This window comes from Sander lucioperca, chromosome 3, assembly GCF_008315115.2.
Source record: "Sander lucioperca isolate FBNREF2018 chromosome 3, SLUC_FBN_1.2, whole genome shotgun sequence".
Taxonomy (NCBI): domain Eukaryota; kingdom Metazoa; phylum Chordata; class Actinopteri; order Perciformes; family Percidae; genus Sander; species Sander lucioperca.
In genome coordinates this window covers 2,428,188-2,453,530 of record NC_050175.1, presented here as the reverse complement: position 1 = coordinate 2,453,530, position 25,343 = coordinate 2,428,188, and the positions used below count along the sequence as shown (strand labels likewise).

General features: G+C 41.2%; 1 protein-coding gene across 3 annotated transcripts in view; it reads right to left on the bottom strand.

Moving 5' to 3' along the window:
- LOC116057296 (insulin-like growth factor 1 receptor) overlaps window positions 1-25,343 on the bottom strand; it is a 54,914-nt gene that overhangs the window by 22,018 nt on the left and 7,553 nt on the right. For all 3 annotated transcript variants that reach the window (XM_035999143.1, XM_031309695.2, XM_035999142.1), the window contains one exon: window positions 21,514-22,080. In XM_035999143.1, coding sequence (XP_035855036.1) covers window positions 21,514-22,080 — 567 coding nt within the window. The remainder of the gene's footprint in view (window positions 1-21,513; window positions 22,081-25,343) is intronic.

Below are 25,343 nucleotides of genomic sequence, written 5' to 3'. Positions count from 1 at the left end.
ATAGGTCCTGGAGCGGCGGCAGATTGCAGCCAATCACCTTCTCAGCTGACCGAATGACACGCTGCAGTCTGCCCTTGTCCTTGGCAGTGGCAGCAGCGTACCAGATGGTGATGGAGGATGTGAGGATGGACTCAATGATGGCTGTGTAGAAGTGCACCATCATTGTCTTTGGCAGGTTGAATTTCTTCAGCTGCCGCAGGAAGTACATCCTCTGTTGTGTTTTCTTGACGATGGAGCTGATGTTCAGCTCCTACTTGAGGTCCTGGGAGATGGTAGTTCCCAGGAAGCGGAAAGACTCCACAGTGTCAATTGTGGAGCCAGAGAGGGTGATGGGGGCAGGTGGGGCTGGGTTCCTCCTGAAGCAGAGGAGAAAGAACGCAGCCCTGGGGGGATCCGGTGCTGATGGTCTGTGAGTCGGAGACGTGTTTCCCCAGCTTCACATGCTGCTTCCTGTCAGACAGGAAGTCAGTGATCCACCTGCAGGTGGAGTCAGGCACACCAAGCTGGGAGAGTTTCTCCTGAAGCAGAGCCGGGATGATGGTGTTGAAGGCAGAGCTGAAGTCCACAAACAGGATCCTGGCGTAGGTTCCTGCGGAGTCCAGGTGCCGGAGGATGTAGTGGAGGGCCAAATTGACTGCATCGTCTACAGACCTATTGGCTCTGTAGGCAAACTGCAGGGGGTCCAGGAGGGGGTCGGTGATGGCTTTGAGGTGTGAAAGCACAAGGCGCTCAAAGGACTTCATAACCACAGAGGTCAGGGCGACGGGTCTGAAGTCATTAAGTCCTGTGGTCCTTGGCTTCTTGGGGACAGGGATTATGGTTGAGGTCTTGAAGCAGGCTGGCACGTGACATGTCTCCAGTGAGGTGTTAAAAATGTCTGTGAACACTGGAGACAGCTGGTCAGCGCAGTGCTTCAAGCTGGATGGGGAGACAGCATCCGGTCCAGCAGCTTTCCTGGGATTCTGTCTCCTGAACAGTCTGTTGACGTCCCTCTCGTGAATGGAGAGAGCCGTCACTGAGGTGGGAGGGGGGGTGGAGGTGGAGGGGACCTTTAAGGAGGGCATTGGTGGGGGGGCCCAGGACCCTGCTGAGGTGGGCAAGGTGGAGGTGATGCACAGTGGCTGTAGCTGTAGGGAGGTGTCGTGGGGGATGGTGTCAGGACTGTCCTTTTGTCTTTCAAATCGACAGTAGAACTCGTTCAGGTCATTGGCTAGGTGTCGGTCATTGAAGGAGTGGGGGGTTTTAGGCTTGAAGTTGGTGATCTGCCTAAGTCCTTTCCAGACAGTCGCAGAGTCATTAGCTGAGAACTGGCGTTGGAGCTTCTCAGAGTACAGATGTTTAGCCTCCTTCACTGCCTTGCTAAACTTGTACTTCGACTCTTTAAATCTGTCTTTGTCCCCACTCCTGAACGAGTCTTCCTTAGCCAGCCTTAACCTTCTGAGTTTGGCTGTGAACCAGGGTTTGTCATTGTTGTAACTCACCCTGGTGCTTGATGGAACACAGCAGTCCTCGCAGAAGCTGATGTATGACGTCACAGCCTCTGTGTACTCATCCAGACTGTTGGTAGCAGTCCTGAACACATCCCAGTCAGTACAATCCAAACACGACTGGAGATCCTCCACAGCCTCTCTGTTTGATCTTTTACCTCTCCAACTTGAAGCTCATTGCTTAAGAAAGTGTGCTTTGGCTGCCATAAAAAGCAGCGACAGCTGAATTGAGGACGTTGGAGACATCTACTGTCCTTCCAATATAACAAACATTCATCATCAGACAGTGGCCATGAGATTACCTTCCAGCCCTCCTCCTGACTGAACTCAGAAGCCAATCAGAACCTTCAGACTGTGTGCTACCACCAGCATTCAGCAGGCTGTTTGTGCTCAGCAGGAGGGAACCAGTGCTGCATTTCTCTGGCACAGAATGTTCTTCCTCTGCTCCAAGCCCCCGCCACCCCCTAGACTCCATCTCGCCCCCTGACCTCCGCGGTGGGATCTGTGTTGGAAAGGTGTAATTTTGCAATGTGATAATGGAAAGCCTCAGGCCTGTAGAGAGAGGACTCTGAGGGAGAGGAAGGAGATAATAGCCGCTTTCCGACCAAGTAGTTCCAGGAACGTAGTTATAGGAACAGTCCACTTCTAAACAGTACTACTAACTACTCTCCCCCAAAACCGGTTTTGCCATTTGCATTCACACTGGCCAAGCACGGCAACGGTCTTTATAGCGTCGTCACTTGACTTTAGCGCTACAATAAAGAATAAACAGAGTTTGAACGGCGGCGTTTAAAGACTAGGCTGGAGTACTTAACAGAGAAACACAGAAGACGAAGGCTCCAGCGTAATATGATCCTAATTAATATGGTGGAAGAAGATAGAAAAGCAGAGTGCAACAGGCAAACGAAACGACGGGTAAGTTTAACTAGCATTAACAATTAGCTGGTTGAATGCGTGATGATTGTCTAATGAGTTAGCATACGTAGGCCAATTGCAACAGACAGTGAAGAATATGTACCGTTTGTGTTTCAGACGTTGCTAGGTCACTAAGGGTTCCTATGGAACTGTGGTCAGAAGAACTTAATAATCCCCAAATTGGTCCAGTCGGAACACGAGAAAAAAAGGGTTCTAGGAACGTTATGTTCTAGAAACTGCAAAAATCCCTCTGGTCAGAAAGCGGCTAATCTGTGCCTGAAGTTTTGGCTCAGACTGGAGCTGTTAGTCTGTGGCCTCCTAAACGCAACTCACCCACTGACCAGTATAGGGGGTTTGAACATGCATTGTTCTAGAGCTGCCAAGATTAATCCATTATTTGTCAACTATTAAATCAATTGAATCGCCAACTATTTTGATAACCGATTAATCAGTTTGAGTCATTTTTTATAAAAAGAAATTCTGATTGCGACTTTCTTGAATATTTTCTGGTTTCTTCACTCCTCTATGCTGGTAAACTGAATTTATTTGAGTTGTGGACAAAACAAGACATTTCAGGACCTCACTTTGGGCCTTGGGAAACACTGTTCGACATTTTTCACCATTTTTATAGACCAAACAACTGATTGATTAATCGAAAATAGTCAACAGATTAATCGACAATCGTTTGTTGCAGCCCTACTACAGTGAACATAAGCATTCCACTGGACATCTGCAACATAATGGATCCCAGCTTTTGCCGTGTTTACTGCACTTCTAGAGACAAGTTGATGCAAAGCTGCAGCACACAGAGAGTATGTGGAGTAGTAAGAGAAAAGGGGAACGGGTAGAGGAGGAGAATGAGAAGGAGAACGTGTAAAGGATGGATGACGAAGAGAATGAACTACAGAAGGGGGAGATGTGGAAGAAGAGGAGGGGACGGAGACATGCAGGAGGGAGGTGGAGAAGGAGGTTTAAAAATAAAGACACACACACACACACACACACACACACACACACACACACACTAGGGCTGCCAGCTGGGGGAGCCAGACAACACAAACTAACACAAAACTATGCTGGTGGTAAACAGGAAAGTGTACCATTTATGTAGCCTAGAACATTTTCTTAGAGCTGCAAAAAATAGTAGTTTAATCGATTAGTTGTCTATTACTATAACTATTAAATTAATTGCCAACTATTTTGATAATCGATTAATTGGTTTGAGTCATTTTTTTTATGAATTCTGATTCCAGCTTGTTAAATATGAATATGTTCTAGTGTGTTCTCTCCTCTGGGACAGGAAACTGAATATCTTTGAGTTGTGGACAAAACTAAAACTATATTATATATATATATATATATATATATATATATATATATATATATATATATCTGAGGACGTCATCTTGGGCTTTGAAAAACAATGATCCACATTTTCTTTTACATTTTATAGACCAATCAACTGATTGATTAATCTAGAAAATAATCAAACTATTATTCAACAATGAAAATAATTGATAGTTGCTGCCCTAGATTTTGTTGTCATCTCATAGACTTATCCAACGGAACTTTTTGCTGGCTGGCACAGGTGGTTACCATTGTTATCACAGCATTTGCATAGGGAAAGGTTGTGCTTCCTATTTTTATTATGTTATCTTATTATTATTATTATTATATTTCTTCCTGTGTCGTTTCATCAGTCTGAAAGGGGTATTCAAATGAAAAGGTGCGTTGTAGAAAGTTACTGTAAGAGTCTATGCAAAAACAGTTTTCACCTTTTCCATTCTGTCATTACACAGCACTCTGGCTCCTGTGGCTCAAAAGGCCGATACAGGGCTTACTGGGAAACAGAAATACCAGCCCAGCAGGAAAGTAGGCTGGGAAACTAACAGCAGCCAAACGGCGGGAAAACGTTGCTTCTAAACTCATTTATTATAACAGCTATGTAGAATCAAATAGGACTTCAGAGTCAGATAGGATTCAAAATATTTTTCCAGCTGGTTAAACAATAAAAGTAAGTGTCTGTCTGTCTGTCTCAGCTGATCAACTAAGAATTAAAAGCCTTTTTAACTGTTAATCCTTGTTTTCAGCTCCCATCCTCGGGGTGATAGGAACAGGATGTCCCACACAGACACACAGTTGCTGTGATGACGCTCCAGGCTTTAGCAGTGTGTACAACTCAGCAGCACAGCACAACAATAACAGGCAAAGGCAGATGTCTAGACTGATGACAGCAGAGTTGATTCAAAAACACAGACAGAGATCTGTATTGGCCTCAATTCCATCCATCAGGTAATAAGGGTCAATTTAACCTACACATGTTATGTTGTTAGGACAAATGACATTTGGTATTTTTTTCAATGTGATTAATATCCTCAGTCTTTGCCACAAACGCACGTCACAGACCCACAAAAGGTCCACTGACGTGCATTTGACACGTTTTTGGCAAAATAAAAGCCCACCTAAGACCTCTACTTGGCGACTTGGCAAACAGTACTTTTCAATCATTCAACTGTTTCAGATGATCCATGATTTTAACTAATTCTCTTGAATATTATGATTGGGGTTTGAAGTTAAAAAAAACATCACACATGTTTGAGTAAGAGTGGAGAGGAGGTGAAGCAAAATAGTAAAGATTTGCTCTGATGAATAATAATAATAATAATAATAATAATAATAATAATAATAATAATAATAATAAAGAAAAACTAAATGTTTCTATTCCATTGTTGTGATTTTGCAGGATCAAAAAATCTTTAAGTTCAAGTTCAAACTTGTGGTTTTGGGCTTTATAAATAACTCGATTTGATCAGGATGTTAGATGGAAATTGCTGTGGTCAATATTGGGGTTGTGATGTCTTTTTTTCCCATTAATTGTGTTGCCCTGGTGACGCCCCTGGGGCTCCTTCAACTTCCTGTATGATTTGGTTTTGTAATCACCCGTCCCAATAGGGCTGTACCATTATGTCTAAAATCATACTGTAGGTAATTTTTCAACATAATTATTTATGAAAGACTGTTCTGGCCTATGTATTTTCAAAATTATATTTAACATCCACTTTTCACCTTATATCAATATCAAAAATATCCTAACTCTAATTACAGGATTTGTTCTAAATAAAATGTTTCAGTGATTTGAGAATTTCAACACTGTATGATTTGTGAATTCAGATGCAACCATCCTTACATAGTACTCCAACAATTCTTATAGACCAAGATGTGTCAGGCATATCTTGGTCTAGGCGAGATAGACAGTGACCAGGCTCTGAGATGCAACAGCCAGACAGAAACACTGTGCAGCAGATGTAGTCCCTGTTGATTCTCCCTTGAAGTAATATCAAAGGAAAATCCAGATTTCTATTCCAAACATAATCATGCTGGAAATGAGTAAACTACCCCCTCCCCCCCAACACATTACTGTGTTACTACTGACCAGAGGATGAAAGAATATTGATCTGCACCATTTCATTCATTTACATTCAGCCTCTCTCACTGTATTTGCACTACAACTTTGAGTCTCAGCCTGAAATTAAATGGGTCTAAAACCAACTGGTTTGGGCCACGTTTAGCTGTCATTTCTCAAATTCAAATTCTAAGAGACTTTATTAGCATAGTACATAGTACAACAGGGAAACATACAATTTTTAAGATACAAACAATAAAACTGGATATGGTTTTGTTTTTTTACCCTGTGCCTGTGTGGGTTTTCTTCTGGGTGCTGCTTTCCTCTCTATGTGTCAGCCCCTTGACTGATTGGCAACCTGTTCAGGGTGTGCGCCGCCTCTCAGGCCAATGTCACCTGAGCTCAGCTCTTGCCCCCAACCTGCGACCCTCAAGGATAAACAGGTATAGCAAATGGATGGACTCCACACACTCCATGCCCTCTCGGTATGTTCTAGTACTCAGGCTGAATCAGGGAAATAAACAGAACCAGTACAGTCTCCTCGGACTGAACAAGAAGTTGATGATGGACAGAAAACACAACAACATAGCTGTGTTTCCAGTCTCCTACAAAGCATGTTCTGTTACAGCCAGGGAGTCTGCAGTGTGTAGGTTCAGTCAGTGAATTAGTCAATCAGAAAACTAGTCTGAGTAGTGTGTGTGTGTGTGTGTGTGTGTGTGTGTGTGTGTGTGGGTGTGGGTGTGGGTGTGGGTGTGTGTTGTCTACAGGCTGATTTGCATCAGAAGAACAAAGATCTCCATTCATTCAGTCCATTAACAGCTCTTCATGGCTGACCAGCACTATCCTGGTCACCTCTTGAGTCTCCCAGCAGATACCAGACACCAAAACCAGCCGGTCAGTTCAACTGTTCAAATGCATTGGACAGCCACACAGACATGACAAACTGCCAGTCAGTCCAGCCTGACAAACAGGCTGCTCTCAAATAGCTTCAAGCAATAGAGACAACAACAAAGAGCGAGCACACCAACAACCCTAAAAGCCATGTTTGTGTTTGGGCGGCCAAAACCATGAACAATCAAAATCGCTACATTCAAACATAGTAACAAAATGTACCAGAGTTACAGGAGTCCTTTTAGTTACTCAAGCCCTCTTGAGAATATTCTCGAAGCGCTCATTGATGAAAAAAAGTTTTTGGGAAATTTGCTTTAAACCTGTGTACCATTTGGATGGAAACAATGATTGGAAACAAGACAGAGAAGGTATAGTTTTCATTGGCTGGGGCTGTTTTTGGACCCCAATTAGATGACTCATAGAGACTGTTTCACTGAGTATTGTGCTGATTAAATTAATAAATTAATGTTTGCCATTCCAAAAGGCTTTACTAGACTTTTAAGGGGAATCAGCTATCTAGTTTATTTTAACATTACTGTTTAGCACCAGCTGTATAGTACAGGTAAAGAGCTGTTTGCACAGTGTTGCTGAATATCAAATGTAATGCTGGATTTCCTCCTCCCAGTGTGAAGGGACGTCCCACAGGAGATGTGTGGTCTAAGGCTTCCTGTTGATAATTACACTAACAGAGGTGAAGCGCTACCAGAACATCTTTCCTGTAAGTGACGAAAAGCTGGACACGTGTATCTTTCTGTCTCATTGTCTTGATAAGAGGGGATTTACACAGGGCTGTAAAGACCCTACTGCCTGTCACCTCACAACATTATACGAAAATGGACTGCAGTTCCTGAGAATGTGGATCAAATCTCATTTTTATGCTTGCTGAGTCATGTGACAGCATAAATACAGGTCACCTGTAGTGTGTGATGGTCTGAGTAGTGATTCCCAACCAGGGAACCCTTACTCTAATGGGTACTTCTGCTGTTGATTGGGGATGCATGGAAAGACTGTAGAGTAGCTCAACTACTTTGATCAAATGGAAACTATAATTTCAATAAAGAAATATAAATATCAATTCCACCGTAACTGTAACTGTTAGCAAGCAGACAAAAGAAGCACTGGGAACCACTGCTCTAGAGAAAAACAGAAACGTTGTTTCTAAACATTACTGGCACACAGCACCTGGCCAAGTCTGTGCAAGCAAAGTAGTAGCAAAGTTTTGGAAAATTCACGACGTATGCAAAAGATCAAAATAGAGAGCTAAAGATGCTCAGCTGGCTTAGTATGGATATAGAAAAACACCTGCAAGGGTCTCTGTTGGCTTGGCAGGCAGGATTGTACAACAATTACAGGAGCAATACTTTCCTCCACTTTTTTTTTTTTTTTTAAACATTCCCCCTGCTTTTTCCTCCATAAAGTATGCACTACACGACATAAAGCATACAGTCCAATCCACAGCCATCCGTTACCTTGGTACCTCTATCCTAATCTGACGCGCCAGATGGTTTGTTACACAGAACCATCTGAGAAGCCGTCACTGGAAACTCCTTCGATAAGGGCAGGCACTTTCAAAAAAATACCTGGCAGGTGATCTCTATCACATCCGCCATTGCTGTTTAGGTGTGTGTGTGTGTGTGTGTGTGACGACCGTGATCGTTCATCACGGCCGTGGCTGCCAATGGCTCCTCACAGGACGCTGATTGACGCATTACTTGAAGTCTGAAAATATGGATTTTCGAGTGATCTTGTTATCCTGCGATTCTCGCGTGATCTCTAAAGAATCCAGCTGCTGTGCATGTAACCTCCATCCCATTTGATCAGTTGGAGGTATCCTATCCAGATCCCTGTGCCCGACCAACAAGTATGAGTCACTAGAGCTGTAAAAGGACACAATCCTCCACCAGCTTCCCACCTGCAAATACTATTATTATTTTTTTTATTATCCATTTGTAATTCTACCCAGAGAGACTATGTCTTGGAGGTTCAGACAGGAAGGCAGACAGCTTTGCATATGAAGTAAGTTTATTCTCACACAAAAGACTGATTAAAGACTATGTACAAAAATATTCCCTATAGTGCAAAATACTATTCCAGTTTGGTGACCATACAAGGCTAAAAATAAATAAATAAATAAATAAATAAATAAATAAATATATATATATATATATATATATATATTTATATATATATTTTTTTTAATATACCTTTCTGCATACTACTACGTTAATTCTATCAAGCACCCTTGTCCACGACACATCAGGAATGGTAAAAAAAGAAGTCTTATCAGCCAAGGGCTAGGGAAATCATATACCTTATATTTACCAGTCAAAGCATACCAAACCACATCAGAAAAATATCCTGTTTTAGTCTAAACAGAGCCAAGAGTTAACCTTGTGAGACTTGTTGGGAACAAACATCTGTCAGATCAGCTGACATTACAGGAGAACTACAGACAAAAGGAATTCCTGGCATCCCCCTGCTGACTGACCTGGAAAAGACAAGACCTATCAAATACTTTGGTCCCAGAGCCTGCACAGAGGCCAGACAATAACAGGGTGGATGAGGATAACAAGGCGCTATCACATTACCTGTTTCCTGATACCTACAGCTTCAAGATAAGTTAAGATTAGGACAGACATCACATATGGCTACAGTTTCAGAAGGACAAAGAGAGTTGCAGAAATAGCAATGGCCACAATATAACTTAACTAATAATAAATAACTTCTGATGGTTATGTCTATCAAACAAGACTATTGAAATCTTACCCAATGATGAAGGTTTGACTGTAATGAACAGTCTGTGATGTCCTGTGCACAGTATGTAATGGGACAAAAATGAGGGCTCACACACAACCTTATCATTCAAGACAGTTCAATAAACCCCTAAACACTGTAAATACAATGTACATGTACATACAGACAAATCTTGATTTTGTGAGATGTGTGTGTCTCTGCATGTGTCTTTTTGAGTGCACATTTTATACAATAGCATTAAAGATCATCATTGGAAGCATCTTGCTGGAAAAAAAGTATTAGCTAATGCAAACACATTATCCAAATTGTACACAAAGCAACAGATGAACATAATTTTCTGCAATGTAACATGCAGTCAACACATGTTGGGCTCAGTTTTGAGCTACGGCAGCATTGTAGAGAAAGGAGGAAGAGGACTGAGCTCAAAATCCAGTCAATAACAAGATAGTCTCAACCACTAACGGATCCCTTGGATCACTACAGTTTAACTAAATACAGATGATGCCGTTTGTCATCACAAGTGATTTTCACATATTTCCTATTCATACTAAAAGCAGGAGCTGCAGCTCTTCTGTAGGTCTAAGAACCATGGTTAAAACGACAGATCCTTAATTTGTTGAAGCCCTTACTATTAATGTAATGATGTAAGTAACTGAACTCCAGAATGAAACAAGGCAATGTTATAGTAATTCAAATGAAATATCACATTGTTTCTGTTCAGGAGAAACCATGAAGCCATGAAGAGACCTGACTGTTGCTAGTTTATTTTCACTTGGACTGGGTCCTGCTTCATCATATTATGTTGTTGTTCCATTTCAACTCATAAACTGCTCTGCCCTCGTACAACTACTGATGTTGTTATAGTTGGTGTCATTCACCAGACACATTTGCACGTCCAACTGGAGCATTCAGTGAAAACAGTTTTGGGAGTATATGACGTGGGTGTTTCAGGCTTCATCCAGTCTAGCAAGTTATCAATGATAATATCAATTTTAAAAGCATCGTTTCACTGACTTCTTGTGGTTTCAGTCTGATTATACCACAGTTGGGTGTAGTTGGGTTTAGTCAGAAGTTAAGATACATCACATTCTTCATACAAGGTAATGCATCAGAACAGGGTAGCTTTGGGAATCTTCACTTATCAAGTGTACAGTAAGCTAGGATGTGAAAAACATCCATCCCTTCAATTCTGGTTGTGACAAGTTTCCCAACATGTTTGAAGGCTGCCAGAGAGGTACTGTAGGTCATTAGCACAGCCAGCAAGGCCAGGCCGCCTCAAGGTGAATGGGAATCTTATACTGGCCTCCTTCATCCTTTTCATCAAATTCCAGAGATATTTCTATCTTCCCACACCAAGTAAACACATAAACACAAAGAGTCAGGAATGTATGTATTTGTGTGTGTGTGTGTGTGTGTGTGTGTAAAAAGTGGCAGTACAGCCTCCGAGCCCATCCTTCCATCCCCCCGCTCATCACTCTCTATTGTGTGTGAGACACAACAAAAAGAACAGAATCATCAAGGAATAAAGTTTGATAAATGTATCAACAGTTTATGTTTTTGTTTGAGTTCTTGTTACATCCCTGACAAATTGGTTAGCCAACTGCACGTAAACATAACGCAAAACTGTAGTCTATACTAAACTAGAGGACACAAAAAGTATTTTGCCCTTTTCCTCTCTTTCATTGTAATTCTACCGTGATCCCGGCAGAATAAAATGATGAAAAATCAAATGAGCCTTTATAACAAAACACAAACTATTCCAACCAGCCTCAAATCCACAAACAACAGATTCATCTCAGTCCCTGGTCACAGCGCATCCCAATCCGACGGTGTTAACAAAGCACAATTAAAGGCCACATAATTACAGTAGGCACTTCAACACAGCCAAAGCAGTAATGTTCTCTTCCAGGAATTCCAGGGATGGGTGTGACTGTTCACTAAAAGTAGTCATGGATGTGCCTGGGTTACAAAGCAGTCCCTATAATTACCAGCTCTGACAGCCTCCGGGTTCTGGCTCAGGGTATGGGGTGCATGACTAGTTGTCCATCATCATGTTGTGATTTTAGTTTTGACGACCAATAACTGCTTTTAGAATATCTGCTGTCGGTGAAAACAATAAAACTGTTAATAAAACTCCCAAAAGGACCAGATTACCCCAAAAGTAAGTTTCTTCACAAATGCTATCAAGTGTAACTATGACATTTTACTGATTGCTTACAAGAATAGTGGGTCCGTTTTCTCACAGATCATTTAACTAAAATATGACTTATACCAGAAGATGCGATTGGCTGTTTCAAAGCCTGGATTCAAACCAAAGGGTTGGATACACCAACTACACATTGTTATAGTACAGCCAACATAATGACCTAGTTATATTGTTGTTGAACTATTTAAAAAGAGGACTAGACACAGCCATATCAACTAACATCTCAATATTTTTCAAGGTTGACGAGTAAATTAGAATTACAAATGTTTTGCTTCTTTTATTTTCGATTCATTGCGTTATATCATTTTACAACTGTCATTCTGGCAGGTGTCCCTCCCCTGCATACCTTCCAGAGTAGTCCCACAGTAAGACCTCAAAATCTAATCGCTTAGTCGACAGACAAAAGAAAATCAATAGACAACTAGGGGTGGGCCATATGATACGCCTATGGTTAGCAGGTGAGCCAAACTTGTGCTAACGTTAGCATCGGGGGCTATGTAGACAGCAGTGTGCTGTTTTCGTGGTAAATAAAATGGTCTGCATATAACCGACAGGGCTTCCAGGTCAGGTGAGCAGTGCTTGGTAAAGATTCTGCTGTTGGTACTCCATTCATTATGCACAAAAATGCACAGTCCTCCTCTGGTCTTGCCAGAGTTCTTGTCTCGATCCTGCCGGTAGCTAGCTCAGCCTGCTAGCTGCCGACAACAATCCACGGAGCGCCCGGTGGTCTGGCTATGTCCTCCGGGATGTTAGGAGCCGCCTGGAAGGCTCTCGTAACGGCTGTGTTGTGTGTTGAAGTGTTTTTTTCTAAGTAATTAAAATACTCGATAATGTCAATTTGCACATCGTTAACACAACAATGACGATATTATCGTAGACGATATATATCGCCCACTCCTATAGACAACTATTTTGATAATCAATTCATTGTTTGATTAAAAGCCATTTTTGAAGCAAAACTTGACAAACATCTGGCTCCCACTTCTCAAATGTGAGGATTTACTGCTTGACTCTGATTTATATCATTGTAACACAGAATATGTTTAGGTTTTAGACTGTTGGTTGGACAAAACAATACATTTGCAGACATCATCTTGGACTCCTGGGAGAATGTGATGATCATGTTTTGCTGTTTTCTGCTATTTTACAGACCATATGATTGTGATTATTCAAGAAAAATTATGTATTTATCTGTTAGTTCCTTTAGCTCTTAGCATGACATCACGGGGAGCAACCCCAAGATACATTGAGTCAAAAATGCGTGCTAACATTTTATATGCTATTGTCTTTTAAATATATACAGCTTTACATGTTGTCAGCCACGCTCGGCTCCTGTGTGTGAGTGGCTATTAGCTGGCAACCCAAAGCTCTGTCGTGAATGGAAAGGAAACACCCACAAGGTACACAGTAGACAGTAACCTGATGTATTCGGTAATGTAAGTGTTTGTTTTAGTACAAATGAAGACAAATATGTGGATGGTAAGTGTATTGCATTTTAAGGAGCCAAAAGCATAAACACAATTAAATGTCTCTTACATTAGTCCTTAGTGACGTATTCATCAGTAGAGGGAAGTTTAGGGAAGAAAGAGCATTCTCGATCACTTTCAGGCAAGCTCCATCAATCCCTTGACTGGTGTGTGTGTGTGTGTGTGTGTGTGTGTGTGTGTGTGTGTGTGTACTCAGTACATGATGGTATGGAGCTAATCATAGCAGAGATTAGACAGACATTAGCAGGTACTAGTAGTCACCGGGCTTCCTTAAGCCGTAAGTGCTGGGTCACACAAGTCAGACTGTCTGAATAACATGACCTCTCTGCTGTTGCTGGGCTCCTCTCATTTTGATTTACTCTGATCAAAAACACATCTAAGCTCTCCCCTGCTGCCTTATGTATACACCACATGTAACATGGGCTGTATGTATCATTACTCCTCAACTGTATGTTGCAGGTTTTTGTTGTTATGAAATATATGCGTTAGGAGGTAGAGCTGTGCATTAGCTTTATAAACCAATTCCAGCATTGCACAAGACACTTCACTTTAAAACACACATACAGAGAAACAATATCTGAACTTATTGAAACACTTTTGTCACCTGATTTAAACTAAGTCTGATGACTTGAACCATGTGGAACTGAACAACAAAGCTTTAGCACCAAGCTGCTGTGTATCAATCAACACTCACTGCCTCGGTACATCACAATATCATCTATTCCTTTTCTCACTCACTCCAATACCCAATTTAAATTTTTACTTATTATGCAAATAGATGTCTGGCTAGTTTTGTTGGTTTAATAGTAAAACTGACCTTTGCAACACAGTCTACAATTCTGTTTGATAGGCTATATCATGACGTGCAGGTATACACACAGCAGTTGCTGGAAACACACCAGCAAATCTAGATGTAAGGTGTTATTTTGCTATCCTCTAGTAATAACTTTCTGGGAGAAAAAATGTTAAACAGTATCAAAACTCATTTTATGAATTGCCAACTCTATCCATAGCTAGGCAGTGAGCTACTGCACACACACACACACACACACACACACACAGCTGTGTATTGGCAAGAATCTGGCGATTTGATATATTGGGATTTTTTTTAGTAGTAGTCCAGTAACCGAGAAACGGTGACTTTCACTGGCTATGGAGGTTGCCGCTTTCTCATCAGACTGTGTGGAGCTCCTAGCTAAAGTCCAACACGTCTTACCAAATTTGCAATTAGCCATCAATTTTCGTAAAACGGCCCATATTTGAGCTTTATATAGTTGATTTCTCGCATAAAAAGTCTCAGAAGTGAATTTAATAACGAAATAGCCCGACAAACAACGTATAACTTTGCAGTGTCTGAAATATGAGACCTGCTGTCTCATCTCCAATGTGTTTCTATGGGGTTCGCTCAAACCAATCAGCGCGCAGCTCATCTAAATATTCATGAGCATACCATATTTGGAAGAAAAGCTCTCATATTCACAGGGTAGTTAAGGGCCTAATAAAACAGCATTCAAGCAATTTTCAGCCCAACCAATGTTACATACCCTATTAGGAGACCTTAAGGAACAGTGTGAAATACCCTATATAATCATTCTATCACCCCTTGAAAAAAAAAAAAAAAAAATCGATATTGCCTTTTTGAAAATCGATACAGTATTGTAAAATAAAATATTGCCATACTCAAGTGTATCAATTTTTTCTTACACCCCTCACACACACACACACACACAGTCCCAGGGACAAATAGTAGGTTTATGAACAAGAATTCAGTTTTCTCTGTTATGGAGGCAGCATATTCAAAGCTAATGTGCTCACAGCAGCAAAGAACAGAGACCAATTTGAATATGTGGTAATGCAGCTGCCATCGCTTTGCTCTAATGTTGTGGTCACTGTGCACTCCACTTACAGGTGATATCAGACCCTCAATACAGCTGAGTCACTCACAAAAGAAAACAGAAAAATGTTGAGGGAAAATATACAGTAGCAGACTTTTGGTTATATTTTAAAAAGTGCATGGAGAATGTGTAGTTGAAATGAGGATCAATGAAAGGGTGTCTGGTTCTGGAAACATTGTAACAAATTAATCAATGGAACAAAGACTTAGTCCCATACTCTAAAGACAACCCAACAAATCAATGCCTTAACACATTCCATATTCGGGAGAGAGCAGACACATTCCAGGTCAATAACAGCAGAGATAGTTACACTACTGAAAACACCAAAAATATCAGCGAGGAAGAAACTGAAAAACAGCTTGTTCACATTAACAAAATATAAGTTTACTCAGTCCAAAATTCCCTTACTCACTGTTGAGAGACTTCCTTTAGCTCTCTTTCTCACACACACACAAAAGTGTTTTCCTGCTAGACAGCTAAAAGTGTGTTGCCTGCATCTCAGCTAAAGCACAATTTCACTGATGCCACAGCAACATGTACAGCATTTTAATTCAAATATCACAGTGCTAAAATGTGTAAACGAACAATCTGATATGCTGAGATTTGTTGGAAGACTTTATTCCCGATTTACCCAATCAACACACACAAGAGGCATATACAATGCAACAAAGGTCCTCAGCTGGAATCGAACCAGGTACATTATAACTATAAATATGATGTTTTTTTTTTGTTTTTTTTAAATTAAACCATGTAAACCTATTCTGGTACAACCTCTAAGTACAATTATGAACCTGAAAATGAGCAGAATATGAGGTCTTTAAGTCAAAATTAAGATTTTGGAATGTTACAAACTCCAACACAAAACTTAGTTTAAACGCTTAAAGCAATTATTTAATAAATGAGAAACTTTCACCATAATCCCCAGTAACAGAGAGTCAGATAGTGTTGTGGGGGGGACATGAAGTCAGACTCAGTGGTGAGTGAAACTGAAGCAGAGGGACAGACACAGAGCTGTAGCCGAGCCAAAGTACAACACTTTTGAATTCATTCACGTTACCGGTCAATTAGAACACTGATACAGATAATCTGCAAACTGACAAAAAAACGGCCCGATAATTGGCCAGGGCCGATAATCGGTCTATCCCTAGTCTGCACTGTTACTTATTAGCCAAAGTATAGGCTACACCATACAGATATATCTGCAATGAGCTAATATCAGCCAATATATCCACCCAGCTGATTTGTCTGTCAGACTCGTTAAAAAAGTTTCGAGCAGAAACAATGTTTATTTTCATGTATGCTGAATAAAAGTGATTAAGCACTAAGCTTGTCACTATTGTGATTTGCAGTGAACCAGAGTAGCTAGGAGGGCTTTCTGTCAGAAATATAAATCTACTGGACCATTCATTGTGATCAAGAACCTTGAGTCAGCACAGATCACTGTTTTGACATCCAAGTTCAACTTTATGGAGATCCTGTTTTGTTAGTAAATAACATGATTTATGCCCTCTACTGATTCCTGCAAAAACCACAGAAAATACTTTATCCCAGCCTGTACTTGCTCACCCAAAAAAGCTTTTTTTTCTTTGACTAGTCAAGTACAGTAAATTAATCTAGCATCAACCTTCAAGACAATCTTTTTAGTTTAATGAGTAATCCCTTCAGCCAGGGGTTAACAAAAGACAAAAATTCCTTCCAGTAAATCCCTGAAGACCTACTTTGTACTTTAATGATGTGCTTTCATCTCCTTAGACCATACAAAGCACCAGAAAAACATCCCTCATGCTGTTAAATGAGAGAGCGTGTGTATTGGTTTGTTTGTTTGAGAGTGTGTGTGTGTGTGTGTGTGTGTTTGTTTCCCAGCATGCACGGACATGGCACTTCTTTAGGTGAAGCCTATGAATTATGAACGAGACAAAACACCCAAACCAGATTCCAAAAAAACAAATGAGGGAAGTAAACATGGGAGAATGTAGCCCCCACCACCACGACTAAAAAACACGCCACTTTCCCAGAGAAGGAAACAGGCTTTGAACTTTTTTTTCCTCCTAACCATTTCATGAATGAGTTCCAGCTGAAAGAATGTCCTTTATGTTAACTCAATGAAAACAGGGCTTGCATTTTTCCCTTGCGTCATTTATTGATCGGGTGAATGACCGGGTCTGGAAATAAATATGCCTCTGAATACACAGATAACTCTCATGCCAGCGCAGCAGAAGGCCTGTGAGCAAGGCACACATTCAAACAATAGATCCCAGATAAGATCATTGTAACATGATACAGGGCGTTATCAGAAGAGACAAATGAAAATCATCATAATTTGGTCTTCTATTGTCAGAGTTGTGTTTGCTGATACTAGTACACAATCAAGCAAACAGCATCAGTCTTTGCTATTGTTACTGCTGCATGTTACTACTGACACACTGTACAGCTATTGGCCTTCCTCTTTTTAATGAAGCCTGGTTTTACTACCACCAGACTTCTCCAATAAACTGCCTAATAAATAGCACAACAATGAAGTCTCTGCATTGAGAGCAGTAGTGCTCAGGTTGTTTGAAATCAATGCTGTGTTAAGGCAGCAGCAGCAGCAGCAGCAGCAGCAGCAGCAGCAGCAAATGATAGCCCATTTGCCCTGGCTGACACACTGCCTCAGGAGCCTGGTTGACTGCTTATACATCTTTATAGGGTCAGTCTCCACTTCTTCTATATTTAGTCTACTTAAACTGACTTAACAAAACATGTCAACCTCTTGGATAGGAAGATGCCAACTGAACACAAACACATCAGTGATGCCTAAAAGTGTCTCATCTGCCCAGTTAGTCAGGTTCTGGAGACATGGCCCCGGGGAACAAACTGCAACCATGAGCCTTTGGGGCAAGCGTGGTGAAATTATCTGGACCCCCATGTCCAAGGATAGCTGAGTAGAGCCTTCATTCATTCTCCTGAGAGTTCTGAGTTTTGTCCCTCCTGTTTCGTTGTACTCTTTTCTGTTGTCCAAATAAAGAACACAATTACAGAATTGAAACAGGTTAACATGTTTTTCCTAAAGACGTAACCAGCTGTGCTGACACCAGTTAGTCAAGAGCATAGTGGAGCAGAGGTCTGTGTGCGTACATGTGTCTGTTGGGCTCTGACATTATACAGCCGCACACAAGAACAATGTGGCACTAGGACTTGCAGTAGTGTTAACAGTGGTTTTAGTAGAAGCAGTGGTAGACTAAGCAGTACCAATAGTAATTGTTGTAGTAGTAGTAGTAGTAGTAGTAGTAGTAGTAAGTAGTAAGTAGTGGTAATAATAAAAGTAGTTAGTAGCAGCAGCAGATTGCTTAGTAGTTGGGTCAGTAGTGAGAGAAACATTAGTAGCAGCAGCTTTCTCACTAGCACAGGTGATAAAAAGTACTACTAGCTAAGGCATTTAGTTGTTGGTTATTTAAAATGAATATCCAAATATTTTGTCTGACCTTCACAGCCCCAACCCTCTGAAAAACAAAAGTAGTCTCAACAGAGTGGAGACAGAAAGATGGCCCTGGAATGTCTCTGCTACACTTGACCTCCTTACCACATACTGATAGACAAAATGTCTTAATGACAATATTTCATCAATATTATCATCATAACATTCAGTTAAAATCCCAAACAATACCTAGTCTCACATAGGCCTGTCACGATAACAAATTTTGCTGGACGACAAATTGTCCCAGAAATTATTGCGATAAACGATAATATTGTCGTTCCGAGACCATTTTCATCTAATATAATGATAATGGCATAATAATGCAGGTACACCTTTTCAAAGATCAATACACACTTCCCTCACTCCGTGTCCGCGGACAGCTGTAGGCTTGTACCAGTTAATGTTCTGTGCATTGTCGGACACATGCAGCCACTTTCCTGAAACCGCTTGCGAGACTCATATGTTTTTTGGGGGTTTTTTTGACGGCGCTTTAACTGCAAAGTGCTGCGGGAAACCCTGCTCCAACTCTCAACTAGTGTTCTCTGTCTCTCCGCCAGGAGTCCCGCCTCCCAACACAAAGACCATGAGACTGACAAGAGGGTTCACTCGTAACTTAATTTACACTAAGGTACCGAGAGTGGTCCTCCAGTCTCTTTGGTAGAGAGAAAGAGAGAGAGAGAGAAAGAGAGAGAGAGAGAGAGAGAGAGAGAGAGAGAGAGAGAGAGAGAGAGAGAGAGAGAGAGAGAGAAGGAAAACAAACAAGCATGCAAATGGAAATTATTGCAGCCGGAAAAATTTGTGAGCTCATTTTTTTTATCGTGTGATTAATTGATTTATTGACTATCACGACAGGCCTAGTCTCACACAATATAAATATCATACAAACAGACAGAGATAATGCACACATGAATGACCAAACTTAATAGAAATTGTGAAGTTATTTGTCAAAGCAAAACAGCTGCCGGTTGTTGTTGAGCTGATGGCGCAGCAGGAGGGAAGACAGGTGGCCTTCTCGTATGGGAAGACACAACTGTAGATAGGGCTGATGAGTCACTGGGTCACAATTCATATGATGAATGGCTTAATTATCTGTGATAATGTGTCTTATTGGATAAAACTTTTTTTCAATGCTCAGATACCCATTCATATAAACACAGACAATTGGGAAAGGAGAGGCCTAGTTTTTATTGTGGACTCTCTCTACTCTCTAAATATTTAATCGCATTAATGTCATAGTTAACTCGCAATTAATCGCACATTTTTATCTATTCTAAATGTCCCTAGATTTCTTTTTGTCCAATTATTTATTCTCATTTTAATGCTCTTATCAACATGGAAAAGTGGATCGGCTTGCTTTGTGCTTCTGTTGCCTGGCTTTGAGGAGGGGGCGGAGAATTCACATCAGCTGTGTGCTTGACCATCAGCTGTGTGGTTGACCATCAAGTGGTATTTCAGACTGGACGTGCTGCGATGATAGCTCAGTTCACAATGACAAAACACACAGATCACTTTGGTCTTGTCAATGGAACCATTTGGCAACTTTTTAAAAGTAAACTTTCCATTCAGAATCTTATTGGCATCCATTTCGGCGTCTCGCGCTCGCCATCCACTCAAAACGTAACGTTAGCCTACTACTCTTTGGCCGGCTCGCAAGCCCAAACAAGTGTGTGCGGCGTGCCTGTTATTTTGTTTCCGGTCTAGCTAGATCCGGTGTGGTGTTGTAGGTTTTCTGACGTTACTAGTTGTTGCAACAGCATGTGAAAAAAACTACAAAGTTTGCTAGGCCAAAAAGAATGTTAATCTCGCGATAAGAAATTTACGCCGTTAAAATGGGTTTGCGTTAATGCCGTTAAGAACGCGTTTAACTGACAGCACTAGTTTTCTTGCTAACTAGGGAAATGATAAACAGCACAGAGTTCTGCCCCCCCCCCCCAATCTATCCAAATGTCTTCCTCTAACGTATTCCACCTCCTGGTTTCTTTTCCAGGTCACCCACAATCCCCAGTAAGCAGGCCAGGCTGCGTATGTCATGTGTGTATGTCAGACATATTTGCATCTCTGTGATTTGTCTGTTTGCATGTGTGCCTGAGCTTAGAGTGTGTGATGGTGACAGTGAGTGTGTGTGTGTGTGTGTGTGTGTGTGTGTGTGTGTGTGTGTGTGTGTGTGTGTGTGTGTGTGTGTGTCTATGTATGTATGTGCATGCATGCGATCCAGGCCAGTCCTGCGACAGTTCCATGTCACAAGACTGAAAACATCAACATGCTGAGTCTGCAGCAAGGCGCCAGTCACCAGGGAAACAATTCAGCCACACACACACACACACACACACACACACACACACACACACACACAGTCAGCCAAAACACATTGTCTGAAATGCAGCAGCAAAACAAGTCATTTAAAACGCTGCAGTCGTAAACACAAAATCAAAGGGAGAGTTCACACTCATGGTGCCTGGAGTAGTTTAATTAAACTCAGGAGCATTTACTCCTTTAATTCAGTTAGGCAGATGACAACATTTGAATTGAACTTGCATTGAACCAAATAAGTGCCACAAGACACCTGGATATGTTAGCTTTTCTTACAGGTAACCACCCTAAAATACAAGTTTTTAAGTAAACAGTCGTTGACATTTGACAGCCAGTAGTTGCTCAACTTCAGAAAACCTCGCTCAACGACGACATGGGCTGGGGGAAAAAATGCAGCCTCCCCTGATACCTCGGTTTAGCCCTTTCTTCATCCTTCCGTAACTTGGATAAAAACCTGAGATATATTACAGCAAAGATCTGCAGTCAAGTCAATCATACAAAACAACATGCCCCTGCTTTTCTCCTTCCCCACAGCCAAAACACAACAGCTAAGGCAGTTAAAGTGACAGGTAGCAGGCCACAGCTGTAGGCACAGAGCCGTTCATTACACTCCCAAATTCACATCTACACAACTCAGGCCAAAGGCTAGACTGCCTGATCTATTTGCAATTCCGATCCCTGACAAGCTATCATGTGTGGCAGTCAGCTTACCTTTCTGGCAGTGATTGGAGTTCCAGCAGCGGTAGTTGTAATTGTCGTTAAACATGGTCTTTCTGCACTGAGGGTTGTTCTCCATGATGCCTGGACAAACGTCGCTGCACTCCTTGGACTGCTTGTTGCCAGCGATGTAATTGTTGAACTCTGCATCCAGGATGAGGGACCAGTCTACGGAGTCCAGGTAGCAGAGCTCGGGGTTCTTCTCAATGCGGATGGCACCGCGGGTGATGTTCCTCAGGTTGTACAGGCCAATGTCCTTGAGGCTGGTCATCTCGAAGATCACGAGGGCGTAGTTGTAGAAGAGGTTGCGCCCGCGTATGACGGTGAGGTTGGGAAAGAGCGTGCTCAGACTGTCCAGGCCGGACACTCGGAACAGCAGCAGGTAGTCTGTGATCACCGTCAGCTTGGGGAAGCTGAGGGAGCGGAACACTTCCTGGTTGATGTTGTTGTTGTTTTTGTCACCAATTAGGAGGATCTGCAAGTAGCCCTCCACCACTGTGCAGTTCTCTAGACGCCTGAATTCAGTAATGTCGTTCCCAATGTCGATGCTGGGACCACAGACTGTGGGAGGGAAACAAAAAGGACAGGGTAAGGGGCTGTAATCCATTTCATTCAACAGTAACGTTAATACCCAACACCTCATTTGCTCTGTTCTAGTAGAGGTCTTTGCTGTATCATTTCATTTGATGCTCTTGAGTTGACATGGATCATAATACCAGTTTCATCATCAATATATTAGGCCTTTGGCTTAAATAAAACTGTTCTTTTCTTTTAAAGCTAAGCAGCAAAACAATTACACATTACGCATTTCTGCCTTTATTAGATAAGAAAGCTGAGATATGAAAGGGGGAGAGAGAGGGGGGAAGACATGCAGGAAAACCGTCACAGGTCGGATTTGAACCCTGGACCTCTCTACCCACTGAGCTAACCGGCCACAACCTGGATATATTTAATCATTCATTTACACACATTAACAAAATAATGTTCTCCATTTCTGAAATAGTTTTATTTATAAAGAGATGTGTTTCAATAATGACCGTACACTTGAGCTGTGCTGTTGTTGACTAAACATGTTTCCCTTGCAGTTCTCATTTTCAATGTCATCTTAACATGGCGTGACAAAGGAAATACTTGAGTCAGGTTCTATTCAAACTCAGGTTAATAGCGCATAAAGTTTACATTGCTCTGCCGTTAGACCATTATTGCTTTTGTGTCCACCTCATATTTTTGAGTTTTATAACACAACAACATGTACATGCATAGATACTATTCTACTATGAAAGACATCATCCATAAAAACATTTTTACACAGTCTCGGTTAATCAAATACAGTAGATGTGACAAAACGTGTTAAACAAAAAGGACAAAATTAATTTTAAGTACTCTGGCCAATGTAGCAGCTGTGTGAGGCACAGTGGTGATTTGTGCTACATACCAATGTCACCATGCTAAAATGCTCACAATGAAAATGCTAACATGCTGGTGTTTAGCAGGTACAATGTGTACCATGTTCACTATGTTATTTCAGCTTATTAGCATGCTAACATTTGCTGAGGCTGATGGGAATGTCATTATTTTTGCAGGTTTTTAGTGAGAAACCAAAGTATTGGCTCGATGAAAAGTCACCAGTTATAACAATTCATCCATGAATCTCTGTACTAAATAAGTTGTGAAGACATTTCACTCAAAATCACAGATGTCGACCTCACAGTGGCCAATCTGACAATTGCCATTGTTGTGGAACTATAGAACCATGCTCCTAGCATAGATTAAAAAGAGCAGTTTAGCACCCCCTACCTAAATCTTATGTTCTATAGTAGTACATACTAAATACATAGTTTTGTTTACATTTGTTTTTAACCATGAGTAGTACTTTGATAATTACTGTCAGTAGACTCTGATTATATTTAGACAAACAAAAAATACTTTGAACCAGTACAAAGTATAAAGCAAGTACAAAGCAAAAGTATAAAAAGGCGCTGCTCTGAATCCAAACCCGCATCAGGAAAAGTTTGGTAAGGCACGATGGTGATGGTAGATGGAGTGTTTGCATTTCCAACTTTTACTCCCACCTGTGTGCTATGCTCTAAACAATACTTGGCCTGAAGCCCTACAGCAGCACCCACAGAAACATGGAGGCCATTATCGCACATCACTGTGAGGAGGATTTAGACTTGAAAAGCTGCAGGGCAGTGACTCATGGAAAACTCACCCCAACCAGCTACCACTAGCAGGTTGTCACACTACTACTTTAATGCTGGTCTATAAAGTTTTACTGTATGAATGTGACACAGAGAGGTCTGGGAAAGACGATGCACAACCAGCAAACAAATAATTGTTTTCTTTATTACATTTTATAATGAAATATTAGGGCTGGTGTTGCAGGGTTAATTAGTGTAAATACATATAATTGTTTTTTTTAATCTAAGGATTGCCCTAAAGGCCAAAACCTGGAGCTAAAGCAATGTGCTGCCAGCTATACATATTCCCATACTATAATCAATGTATAATCTAAGAAAATAAGTAATAATATATAATAAACCTGTCATAACAAAAGTAGGTGATCAAGTATGCTGTATGCATCATTATCAAAGTTTAAAGCGTAGAAAGACAAGTTCAAGAGTAGTGTACAAACTGATGATAATAAAATGTCTCAATGCAGAATATTATAAGACAGTATTGCTGATACCAAAATCTGTAGCTCACCAAAATGTAGCGTTTCTTCAGGATAACCACACAGCTACTGAGGTGGAACAATGTTTAATTTCCAAAAGAACACACTGAATCATTGGTTGGCAATAGAAATTATTCTATTCTAATATTTATTATTATCACAACCAGCTACACACACATGTAACCATTTTATATTTTCAAAAACAGTGTTCTGATTTTAACGTTAACAATCAGTAATCATTTAGATAATTAGAAAAAAAAAAAAAAATGTAAAATGTTTTGCTGTAGTCAACAACAAAAAAACTCATGTATGTCTGACAGAGTGTTTCATCCTCAAATAAACATATGCCGATATCTAAAAACATTGTCTATGACTGCAAATAAATGAAGAACCAAATACCTGATGCAGGTTTCATTTGAGTTCATCTTGAAGTGCTCATATTATGCTCATTTTCAGGTTCATAATTGTATTTAGAGGTTATATCAGAATAGGTTTACATCTCACTTCTGTTCCATCTTTGTTGGGAGTCGCACATGCGCAGTACCTAGGTAAGGACTACTAGCCAGTCAGAAGCAGAGTATGAGGGCGTGCCCTGACAGTAACTAGGTAAGGACTACTAGCCAGTCAGAAGCAGAGTATGAGGGCGTGCCCTGACAGTAGCTAGGTAAGGACTACTAGCCAGTCAGAAGCAGAGTATGAGGGCGTGCCCTGACAGTACCTAGGTAAGGACTACTAGCCAGTCAGAAGCAGAGTATGAGCGCGTGCCATGCTAGCAGCTAGGCGAGCATTATAACGTGTGTTCCAAAGTGACGTGAAGTATGAGGGCGTGCCCTGACAGTAACTAGGTAAGGACTACTAGCCAGTCAGAAGCAGAGTATGAGGGCGTGCCCTGACAGTAGCTAGGTAAGGACTACTAGCCAGTCAGAAGCAGAGTATGAGGGCGTGCCCTGACAGTAACTAGGTAAGGACTACTAGCCAGTCAGAAGCAGAGTATGAGGGCGTGCCCTGACAGTACCTAGGTAAGGACTACTAGCCAGTCAGAAGCAGAGTATGAGGGCGTGCCCTGACAGTACCTAGGTAAGGACTACTAGCCAGTCAGAAGCAGAGTATGAGGGCATGCCCTGACAGTAACTAGGTAAGGACTACTAGC